The sequence below is a fragment of the Centruroides vittatus genome, unplaced genomic scaffold (genome assembly GCF_030686945.1).
Source record: "Centruroides vittatus isolate TY-2023 unplaced genomic scaffold, ASM3068694v2 contig_318, whole genome shotgun sequence".
Lineage (NCBI taxonomy): Eukaryota > Metazoa > Arthropoda > Arachnida > Scorpiones > Buthidae > Centruroides > Centruroides vittatus.
Genome location: NW_027122045.1, coordinates 732,830 through 745,851, shown reverse-complemented (window position 1 = coordinate 745,851; position 13,022 = coordinate 732,830). Strand labels below are relative to the sequence as shown.

At 31.1% G+C, this 13,022-nt stretch overlaps 1 protein-coding gene and 1 pseudogene across 2 annotated transcripts in view; one reads left to right on the top strand and one right to left on the bottom strand.

Annotated features, from left to right (window-relative positions):
• LOC136973492 (uncharacterized) overlaps positions 1-13,022 on the top strand; it is a 183,927-nt gene that overhangs the window by 155,049 nt on the left and 15,856 nt on the right. For both annotated transcript variants that reach the window (XM_067268222.1, XM_067268223.1), the window contains 4 exons: positions 2,094-2,330; positions 2,587-2,702; positions 7,889-8,018; positions 12,063-12,115. In XM_067268222.1, coding sequence (XP_067124323.1) covers positions 2,094-2,330; positions 2,587-2,702; positions 7,889-8,018; positions 12,063-12,115 — 536 coding nt within the window. The remainder of the gene's footprint in view (positions 1-2,093; positions 2,331-2,586; positions 2,703-7,888; positions 8,019-12,062; positions 12,116-13,022) is intronic.
• Positions 4,017-5,353, bottom strand: LOC136973493 (uncharacterized; annotated as a pseudogene).

Sequence of the window (13,022 nt, the reverse complement as noted above, 5' to 3'; positions counted from 1 at the left end):
TTATATTACTTTATAAACATATTTTCAATTATGTATATTTAATTCAGTTTATTATTTACATTAAAGTGGGAAATTTAAATTGAATTTTTCCTTTTATAATTTAATTTTTATCATCATAATCTTTCTGACTGATCTGGAAATATTTCATTAAATAAATTATTTTGTTTTAATTTATTAAAACTAAAAATAATATGAAGTATGTTGGGAGTGATAAAATCTATTGATTTTTCTTCAACTAAAATTTATATATATATATATATGAAGCATTTTAAATGATTTAAATTCAAAGTTTGTTTTCTTTAGATTATACATTGTGAAATATTTTCCCTCCAAAGATTCTTTGTTAAAATATAAAATTGAATGATACTCCATGATTTAAATTTTAAATTTTTTGTTATAAATGTTCCTCTTATTCTTACTTTTCCTTATTTTATTTTTTATTTTCAAATATTAATTTTCTTTTGGTCAAAAGAAAATATCTTTTCTACTTTTTCAAAATTTTTATTTATTTATTATTCATGTTGAATATTTCTTTTGATATATTAATAAATTAAATCTTGTTATTTACTTATTAATTTATATTATTCATAAATTTAAATGTTAGTTAATAAATGGGTGTTTGTATCTATAGATAAATATTCAATTAAAACATTAATTTATATATATATATATTAAAATTATTTTAAGGATATTATTTAATAAATTTTTTCCTACTTCAGAAGAAAAAAAAAAAAGGAAGAAAATATTATTTGCATGAATAATAAATTTTTCATAAATGTGAAAGGAAAGAGGAGAAGAAATCTGTCAACTTGACTAGAAATTTATTTCCAGTCACATAATCTAACAAGTTACAAGCCTCTTGGCTGCTTCCCAGTCACATGACAGGAATTTAATTTCCATTCTTGTGACAGAATTCTATTAATTATAAATATAATAAATTGATTTCAAGAAAATATTTTTAACTAAAAGTAAAATAATAATAACAACAATAATAATAATTACTGAAATTATATACCAGTATTTATTTGAATTAAAATTTATATTATTTAAATATATTTATTTAGAAATTTAATCTTTTTATTATTTTAATTTTCAATTATTCTAAAAATAAAATATAATTTAATTTATTCCATTTGTCTTGTTATTGTTGCTGTATAATGAAATTTAATGTGTTTTTAAATTATATAATCTCACTCACTTAATTTCGTTTAAAATTTATATACTTTAAATAAATAGTGTTTAATGTTTCTTAATTGAGTTGTTATTATTTCTATATAATTATTTAGAAATTTTGTAAAAGTTTAAATTACTTATTTTGTAATTTGAATAAACTATAAGTATTAAGAAAAGAATATAAGTATTCACTAATTACTATTTTGCTTTATATAATTCTCTATATTAAGTCAATATAAATTAATTAGTAAAGTCAATATATCATATTATGTAAGTTAATGGAACTTATATAATTGCAATTCATTTAAAGGAAAGCAGTTATTTTTAGTGAATAACTATATATTTGTTGATTTTTCTATAATGTAGATTTATATAATCTTTAAAAATAGTGAAATATTTTTATTCCTTGAAATGTATATACATATAATCTGAGGGTTATATATTGTTATGGGTTGTCACTTCATTCCAACACCCCTGTACTAATTTTATTTTAAAATTATTGTTCTTTTGACTCTATAATATAATTTATAGGGAAAAAAGTATATTTTATACAGTATTACATAACCTCATGAATAATGAACTTAGCTACTTCTTTGATTTTTAGTATTAGCACGAAAATGTCGGCAAATAGAATAATTGCTATAATTATAAACGTTTATTAAAATATTACTATAATTTTATTTAATTTATTAATGAAGTATTGTGCTTTTTACGTTATAACAAAGTTAATGTTTGATATAAATTGTTAATGCTGTTCAAATTATAATAAAGTAAAGCAATTCATCCTTTCAAGTGTACTTATTTTAAGTAATAATGTAAAGATTTTGGAATGTAGCCTACTTATTGTAATATGTAGCCTATATATTACAATATTGAATTCAATATTGTTTTTGACACATCTAACTTAATTTTTGTTTCAGGTGAACAAGCGAATCCTGACGTACCAAAGGTTAAAGTGCTGTCGTATCCTAGGTATTGTAGATATAGAACAATGTTAAAGAGGATAGAAGAAACATCAGATTCTTGGTTGAAAAATGCACTGGTGATAGCATTAGGTGGATTTACATTAACGTCACATAACACTTTCATCCTTTTCTGCCGCGATACTTTCGATCACGATGCTCTGTTACAAAATGATCTCAACTGTGATCACTTAGGTAAGGTTCATTTTATTTAAAAAAAAAAACACATTAAATACGTTTCATGTTACAGAAAATTATTTTTAAATACAGTATATTTAATTTCTATTCAATTTATTTTTTTATAGAATCCACATTTTATCCAAATCTATCTTTGTTCTTATAATTGAGCAATAATATAATTAAGAATTTAAATATGGAGAATTGAATTAAATTTATTTATTTTTAAATTGCAAAATTAAATATATCTCTAATTTATATGTATATATTCAAGCTCCAAATTTAAAAGGAAGACCACGAAAGAAGCAAATCAAAACGAAACGGAGCGCATCACCAGATTCTGAATCGAACACTTCCGAAGAAAATAGAGAAGTCAGTATAAAAGTAAAAGTAAGATTTATTCTTAGATTGTGATTGAAAAACGTATAACAATAATAATCATCGCTAGGTGGCGCTTACATAGCTACAAGCTTAACAAAGCGCCACCTGTCGAATTAAAATTATTTGTATCCATTACACAATCCGATAGCCGTTTAGTTAACGTCGACTCACAGATGGCGCTAGATTACAAATATTTACGCCACCTACCGTTGAGGAAAAATTTTATTGATGATGCTTGCTTAACCTAACACCATCTGTCGATCAAAATATGAAGTACAAGAAGCATTATTATTTATTTCAGTTACTTTTTTCTTTCTTTTTTTTAGTCAAAACTAAAGCCAATGCAAAGCCAATGGATTTAAATCAACCAATCGGATATTAAGAGGGGAAGGAAATGATCGTCAATCAAATTTTTTTTTTACATCAATTCCTTTAAATATTATTTGCGTTTCTCTTTAACATGATTTCACGTCAGATATTCTTCATCCGAGAGGAAATATAATTACAGAAATTTGTATCTCCTGTCATGGTCATTAATCTTTCACAGAAAGGAGAGACAGCAGTCAAGTATAATTACGAGAGGTTGAACTTTGGGAACAATTTATCCTCTTCACAAATGCAATAACTTAAGCAATTCGACGAAAATTTTTATCCTGTCATTTTGCATATGTCAGTAGTAAAGATGGAGAATTTTTTTAATAATTCATTTTCTATATTTGATATATTAGATACTTGGTTTACGTTTCTATTTTTTTTATTCTTCTTTCAAATGTTTCCATACATCAATGCAACATGATCGATTGATCAATCTTATCATCTGCAAACTATTAAAGCACTGGTTTTTATTGCTCTATTACTTAAAACTGATTATCATATTACACATTTATAGTCGGCGGTTGTTATTAAATGACCATTTTATTGCTACACTACAATTATGAATTTTTGAAAACAATATCACAAAGTATAGCAGAACCATTTATCCTACGCCTCACATTTACAGAGGTTTCAAAAACGTGTTACAAATTTTCTATCCATTGCATTTCTTGTTTATAACGAATAATCATTGTTTTAAATAATAGAATTTGACTAAATAAAAAATAGAGTAAAAATTGTTCTTTCTTTGATTTCTACATATTGGGTGCTTCGAAAGTACGGGTCTTGGTCTCTCGACATCTGAGAGGCATTGTATTTATATAAGTATATAAATCCATTAATAAATTTAATTGAGATTCCATTGTTTATAGAGATAACTGAATCATAGGCTTGCAGTCCATTGTTAGCATTGGAAATTAGAAATATTTGGTATGACGGGAAGCGCATAGACTAAATTGTTCGCAAATTACTTCTCCCGGGGCTGCAACAAGTTATGTCAGTGCACTTTACAATTTGCAAGAGATATCGAGACTTCCTTACACAAATAGCTTTCCATCCGGACTCTGCGATATTTTACATAAAACACTTGTCACTATTATGCACTGAGTTATCCGTATTATTACAAACATGAATCAAGCGAAAATCACGAAACTAATATTTTAATAGTACATATAATTATTACAGTTGTTGTTATATTGTTATTTGTACCTTCTGTTGTTGGATCCGTTATGACGATTCAGTAGAAAGAACAAACTCTGCCACAACAGGATGCCTGATATTATTGTTTCTGACTAAATATCAGCCATTGTCATACTTTTAACATATTGTACAGAATTTTATTACAAAATAATATTGTAACAAGTCGTAACTTACGTCTCCTATCATGGTACTCACATGCAAACTCAAAACTATTTTTCTAAACCCTCATTAATGATTTGGCCCTGTGCATTCAAACGTCTTCCATTAACGTTCGTGCAAAAGAATTAATTCCTTGATTAGGAGAATTATAACAGAATTATAAATTATATTGTCTCTCAACATGATTAAAGGCACTTTGTCCTGAAGCAGTGAATGCAAGAAAAAATGAATCAAAATTGCATTCCTCAAAATATCTGATGGTCATTTTTATAACTTTATCATCCTGTTAATACAATTTACAGAAGGAAAAAAAATGTACTGTACTCTCGTATTAGTGTCATAATCCACAATAGATTAAAATACTTTAGTTTGCATACATGAATTCACCCACCTAAGATTTTCATCTGGTCCCACTATTCACAAATAATATCAATACAGGCTTGAGCAATTCGTTCATGATTTTCAAAAGTTGGGCAATTTGTATAATCAATCAAAATCTCTTATATGAGTCAGTGCATTTGAAGATGTGTGCATACTATAACTTATGGCAACATATGTGTGTCTAATATGCATGAATATCATGTGCCAAGTTGATCTATTTTGCATGTCTTGATCAAATAGAAAGCAACGACTTGGAGAATGCTTGTGTTAGTCCCCATGACCTAGTCACGGTCTTACAAAGTAACTCTGTACTGGTCTTGAGACAGAATAGCTACTTTGTGAAGGTTCCAGAGCGTTAGTAAAACCTTCTAGGATACTTACTGTACATATTGCAAATTTGGAATCAGCATGTAATTTGTGTTGGCCATTCTGTGCAGATATAATTTTACAGGAACAGCATATATATGTCACTTGCCCTCAGTTGTCACTGAAGATTTGGGCAGCAGACTAAATACGTGACAGTGGGACTCAACTGAAATCCTGTACATCATAGGGTATATACTAAATCAAAGTTCTAAATGCCCGGAGAGCATCACTTCTCTACTTAGCATTTGTAGAAGTACAGTACCATAAGGAGAAATGTTCACTATAGTCTCCAGCTGATCAGCTTTGAATTGTGGCCTTCCTAAGCATGTTTGAACATGCAACTTTTTGTTTAATTTAAGCGTATCTTGAGTTTCAAGCATCGTTCATCATGAAATCTTCTGAATATGGCTTTTTGTTTTCCTGGTTTCCAGTTTCCTTCACTTGCAACTTTTCTTTGGTTTAAATTATAGAGAGCAAGTAAGACTGTACTATAGATTACCACCTATGGAATTTCGGGACTGAGTATATATTTGAATTCGGGACCGAGACGAGTTCAACGGTGTTAGTACCGCCATCTTGCGGTAAAGTCTGCAAACCATGACGTAGGACTACGGTCATCTCCCGGAGGGATAGGTTAGGTTTGTTGGACAAGCCGCGAAAGCAGCGCGTTGTACTAGCCGACCGGGCTGAGGGGCCGTAGGCCCCGAGATCGAGGAGCGCGAGGGCGTGCAAAAAGGATTTAAGGTTAATGTTACTTTAGGTGCCAAGATGGCGGCTCGTCTTTGATTCCAGCAAGGAAACAGTGGGACGAACGTTCTAACCTAACCTAACCTAACCTATTCTAGTAATTTGGCTGCTAATAATTATGGTAATTTATTAGAATAGGTTAGGTTAGGTTAGAACGTGCGTCTCACTGTTTCCTTGCTGGAATCAGAAACGAGCCGCCATCTTGGCACCTAAGATAACATTAACCGGATTTAACTCCAACTGCAGACGATCAGTGTGCTCGTGGATCAACGTCTGCCTCTGTTGAAGGTATATATGGCCGACTTGCCGGACTACCTGTTAATCATGCGATAGGCTTAGCGACGCGACTCCCGATGGTCGCGCGATCGCTGAAAAAAGTATGATAACTTTTTTTATTTTTCGTCTCCGGTCCAAAAGTAGGGTATCGTTGAACTCGTCTCGGTCCCCTCAGTTCAGATATATACTCAAAGTCCCGAAATTTTATAGGTGGTAATCTATAGTATCCCCAAAAATAAAGACTGAAGTTTCTTTCTTGATACTTATTGTTGCTAACAATTACTCCTGTGCACGAAAATGTTTACTGGACAGAGTTATGACTACAAATTGTACAGGTAGCATTCTTACCTACTGCTTCCGTACATACATTATGCAAATTTTGACAGGTGCACTTGCAATTGAAGGACCCTGTAGAAAATAATGTAAATTATAAATCGTGGGTCTTGATTGATAAAACCATTGCTCTCACTATCACGTGCCATTGTATTTTTGGCAATTTATAGAATATGCATGTATACTTTACATGCAATATAACGCTCTAAATATCATTACATGAAATTTGTTACTTTCTTGTACCTATTTCCAAAATGTATTCTGAAAACTCTGCTTTTGGCTGTATACTCTGCATCCTCCATCTTGCGATGTCTTACGTGTTCTTTTTCCATCTGGCATTAGTTCTGCACTTTTCATACTTGACCTCATAAACCCCTTATGCGTTTTGAAAAACTAGCAGGTAAATTCATTCGTTTATCAGCATACCAACAAAAAAGCCTTTCACTTGCACTGCTTTGTGGACTAGTTTGCTTTTACGATGGCAAATTAATTCAGTGCTGCCAAATATTTGGTAAGTAAAGTTGTCGGAGATGTTTTCAAAATTCATTGCCATTTCATCAAAAACATTGATTTTTATTTACTCATTTGTAATAACTAAAAAACATCAAACATATCCTTCTTAAATCGTCAAATCTAGAATCACTGAATCAACCCATGCTACTTGGTTGCAAAAACAACCCTTACCTCCCTCCCTTCAGCTGTCTGCCTATGATTACTTATAAATCCTTTCCTTCTGCCATCTCTGGTTACGTGGTTTGTGCAAAGTTCCTTAATATTTTATAGAATGAATGAAAATTCCAATGGCAATGAACCATTCAAAGCCAAGGGCACCCGCAGAAAGGGCCAAGAGTACATTTGCTCCTCCCACTTGCTTTATTCTTTCTTTTCTCTTCTTTGCTTTATAAAATTGCTGTTCAGCAAAAAATCAAAGGTATTATGTAAAAATATAATATCGTTACACTGAAATATATAAGCATATAATCCATACGTAACAAGATGGTCCTTTAACTCTCGTTAAAGTCCTAAACAAGAGCTGTAATATTTAACGAACCAGTTCAGTAAATATTTAGTTGATTAGTTGATGTAAATCATATGGTATGTCTTGCGGCAAAACATATAGTTTTTCAGGCATCGTTGTCCATGTCTCTCTCAATATCTGAAGAATTCCAAAGTGTAGCTCCGTATATGAGTAATTCATAGTGTTTTGAATTAATATAGATGCAAGATATAGGATATATTGTTACATCATCAATCATATGAGTCAATATGACTGTATTAATGTATACTTTTATAGAAAAATCTGTATTAATAATTCTAAATATTTTTACACAAATAATAAATTTTTTTAATATATTATTCAGATAAATCTGAAGAATGGGTTAAAGAAACCTTCATGCAAAGATGAACAAGAATTCCTGCAAACTCTCTTCAAATTCATGAAGAATAGGAATACACCTATTCATCGTGTTCCTCATTTAGGATTTAAACAGAGTAAGTAGGTTATGTATAAATAAAATGTTTTGTTTTTTTACATAAATTATAAATACATCATCTATGAATTGTGTAACAGAATTGTGTATATATTTATAACAATGCAAGAATTACAAATTAATTTTCAATGCATGCATTAAGTTGACAGTGGGTACATTTCAATATGCATCAATCTCAGTCACAACCAGTGTGCTGGTGAACAATTTAATATGCTTTTACTGGAATGTCTGGTAACCTAACAAGATGGCAGAAGCAAACAGTTCTATATTGGCATTTGCAGATTTATTTTGTCAAAATAACTTTAGGTTAATACAGCTGAGTAATAAAAATGGTGTTAATAATATAACCATGGAGATGGCCATACTGCTTCATCAGAGATCACATTCACAGCCTGAAAAGTCAATGTTCGTTAGTTACTGCACCAATGAACTTATCAGTGCAGCAACAAACTCACATCACACTCACTGGGATCACATGAGTCCATCAGTGCACCAATGAACTCATTTGTGAATATTAGATAACATTTTAGTACAGTGATAACCAAACTTTTTCAAGCCACCATTCCCTTGGTTCCATAAACTTATACCCAATGGCCCAACTGTATCTCAACACCTCCTTTCTCTTGTGTGAGAAAGTCTTGGAAATATTCTTAGAAAACTTTTCTACGAACCTCATACTTTTTGTCCTTACTATATATTGTTCTCCACATCTTGAAGCCATTAAACACAATGTTTCTTCTTACTCGTTTTAACGGAGGAAAAGAAATGTTGTCAATGACCGCAGCCTTTGCCTATGGTAACCGTTCGGTCAATACCCTGGCCCTTGTGCCCTCTGCTGCCCACTTGTTCTTTTTTGCCCCATAGATTTACTCACTGCCCACATGGGGCAGTAGTACCTACATTGGGAACCACTGTTTTAGTACATTGTGGTTCATTGATGTTGTTTGATGTGTACTGGAATGTACTCAATGATACAGCTTTAATAACATGAACAAATTCTTAATACAATAAACATTGAAGACAAAACAGAAAAGTTTCTTTTAACAAAATTCTCTATGCACATATCAATAGGAATATATTTGCAATGAATTTTTATTATAAAATGGAGCTACAGAGTCCATAATGAAAGATTCTTAAGCAAAACTAATTTTTATTATGATTATAAAATAACAGTCGCTGACCGAGAACTGAGATGACTGAGGCAGTACAGGCATCAGCCTGCTGTTTGGGGATCTGGATTGAAAGTCTTGGGGATTTTTTAATCGACAGTTGGCCATTCTCACTGTAGACATGACTAAACTCGTAGAAAAAAGGAATTATTAATGCCCATAGTTTTTAATTTTTCTATTCTAAGATATTACTTTCTAATTTAATGTAAAAACACAAAAATTGCCATTTAAATCATTTCGTAATGGAATTATAAATCAGAAAACATAATACATTATTTCTACTTAATATTTACAGTAATATTCAAATCTCATAGTGTTTGGTCAGTAAGATACTTCAAAGATTAATAAGTATAATTCATTTTAACAATGTGGTAATCAATATCTGTTTTCGTCGGCAATGTTTGGTGGTAATTATAAGAAAAATTGTAATTGGTAATTATTAAAATTTAAAATTGATTTGCATATTAGTATGTGAAGTAACTCAATGAACATTGATCTCAATGTTAAGTATTAATGTGTTATCACTGCTTAAGTTTTATCATCTGTAATTTTGTTTAAAAAATAATTAAGAAAAAATAGTTCTTAATCCTCTTGCTTGTAATCAGTATTATACTATAGTGAATTTTCTTCCAAAACAAATAGAAACCACACCACAATTGTTTTGCCAAAGTAATTTACTTCTATATGCTGTCACTATTCACAAAATCCATTTTGGACTCTTAAGTCCTTAAGTCCTGCATCAGGTGTACAGCAGCACTTTTCAATGAATATTTTTCTTTTATCAGTATTAAAAAATAACAACAGAAACAAAAGTATTTGTATAATTATATAGAAATGATAGTTAAAAGTACACTGTGAGCAAAAAGTAGCTTGCCAAATAGGAGTAATCCCTATTGTTTCAGGTGCAATAATGACCAGAAGTAATTTGTGGTAAATTGCAAGAATTAATACCTTCACTAATTGTAGGTGTAGGTGAATTACCACGTGGTGAAGAGACACAAAGATGCAATTTAATAATAAGTTTATATACACAACATAAATATATCATTATATCTAAGTTCACAAGATACAATTCCATGCGCACCTGAAGTTCTCACCGTTACAATATTGTAGTCACAGATGGTTCACGCGCCATAATCAAATTCGTTGCAAGAACAAAGAAATCATAGTAGAGAAGAATATTTCACAATGGATGATAATGTTTTTCTATATATATTCGGCGACACACGTCACTTGAAGGGCACTAAAATATATATGGAAACCACGTATTTGTCCGAGACAAAAAATTGTCGATGGGTCTTGATTTCAAATTGTACTTCACACGCCTGTAAAACTGTCCTCATGGAGAGAATGCTGCACTACTCTGTACGATTCACCGTTCTTACGGAGAGCAAAAGAAAAAAGACGTCGTAGCCAGTTGGCGTCGCCTGAAATACCCTTCCTGTGTACTCAACAGGTTGCCAACCTTTTAACTCCACTGCAGAAAATAATAAAATTAAAAAAAAAATTTTGGGGGGGCTAAGACAGACAGCTGCAACCACACAAATTCATTTTGACTATATAATGAATGGAACTTGATCTATTGTGTGGGGAACAATCACAGAACAACACAGGAAGCTGCATGGGAATTCAATCGTCAACAAGTAGCCTTCTTTAATCAAGCTGTTGGCAATATCATAGAAGAACCGACAAATTCAGTGTTCCGGATGATTACTTCTAGTCATTATTACTCCTGAAACAATAAGAACAGTGATTGTCCCGACTTGGCATGCATCCTTTTAATATATAGAATAGCCGATCATCTTTTAGGGTTTACACTTTAGAGATTTCATTAGGGATTTGATGTTAACTTTTTCCTATAAGTTACGCTCTATAAGATCTAGATGCTCAATGTTCCTTCCTTCGATGATTTCTGAAATATACAATAAGGGGGTTCCATCAGAAAATGAAGATTTACATAAGAAACACCTTTTAAGAAACAATAAATCAGATGTTACAGCAAAGAAGGTACAGTAAGTTGTATGAATAGCAATATATATAGAAATATGGTAGTTATTAAATGATCACAACAGACTAATGTCTTACACTCCCTCAGTCATCCAGCTATTACTCTGAAAGATTTGAATCCAGACAAAAATTTTCATAGGTAATTTTAACTCATATCTCAGGTGTGTTCCTCACCAGTTAATCACCCTTACTATGTTTTTATACAAGACAATTCAAATAAAAAGAAACAAGCTTATTTTTTTTAATTTTTAGAATTTGAAAATGTATATTTAGACGGTGAAATCTGTTCTGAAAAATATATGGCACCATTTTAGAGTAAGAAACCCAAAACACACCTAGAATTTTTCAAGAATTTCATTTCTAAATATACAAAGAGCAAAATTAAGTCGTTTAATAAAAATACATTTATCCATAACGTCAAACTGTCTGATTTTTGGGAACAAATTACCAACATTCCACTTGGGATACCTTTATGAAAAAAACCTAAATACAGTAGAGCATCGATTATCCGACTTAATTGGGGACTGAGGTTGGTCGGATAACTGAAAAGTTGGATAACCAAAAAGTATGAAAAAATACACTATTAGTATAATGTATTAGGCCTGGTTTAAATACTAGCCTCCCTTTCATGGTCGAGCCAGTGCTGCCAGCTAAAACATGCAAAAATTTAACAAAAATAATATTAAAGTAGCCAAGACATAACCAAATATTGTAGCGCCACATCACTAGCGGACATTTGAATTTGCCGACTAGAACGCGGTCGGTTAACCGATAAGTCGGATAATCGATGCTCTACTGTATTATCAAAATTTAATTTTTTAAGTTTTTGTTTCGATTATTTCTAAAATTAAAACATTTTATCTTTACAGTTGATCTCTATTTCTTCTATATGTATGCGCAGAAACTGGGTGGTTATGAAAAGGTAAAATTTTTTAAATAAATATTTATTATATTAAAACACATCTCGGTCGCCTGTTAATATTGAAATATATAATACAGAATGGTGCAGAGTCAACTGATGTACTTCAGAATGTTCTCTTGCATTGTGAAGTACGTCAGGATAAGGAAGTATTGTTATGCGTTAAATCATAGAGAATTTGATATTTTAAAATTCATCCAGTTACAATGCAAAGATGAAGTGTAATGTAGAGAAAAGACAAAGTTCATTCAAACATGAATTGATTCTACCATAAAATGAGTTTTTGTACAAATATATGAAGATATTAATAATGTAACAGATGTATATACATGGTATGTTTGGATAGTAATGGAATCTTTTGAGAAAAATCCACATTGCTTAGCTTACCAACAATTTCATATCATAGGAATATATAGAAAGAGTTAGATGATATCAAAGTTCTATCCTTACAGATTGTCCGAAGCAAAGTTGCTCCAATAGGCAAAGTAGCATTGCCTCAGGCATAAAATTGAAAGGGAATGTCAAAATATATCATTACTTTTGATAAATTTTTGTTATCAGGAAGGAGTCCTTTGTATCCTGCCACGCCAAAAGAATGTCGTCTACGTACCTCAAGTATATTATGGGGTAAGCTATCGTGAGAGGGAGTTTAAAAACCCTGTGTTCAAGATGTCTCAGGACCAGCTCCGCTAATACAGCGGATAGTGGTGAGTCCATCAGTACCCCCTGCTTTTGCAGGTATATCCTCCCATTGAAGCGGAAGTAATTGTTCTCTGGGATGAAGAGTAAGGCTTCTCAAATGTGCAAAACCTGCTGTGAAGTGAAGCCCTCTTTGTTTTTGTTACATTTGAAGGTTAAATTATTATTGATATGCCAAAATAAATATAGTAATCTATATAAAATATAAGTG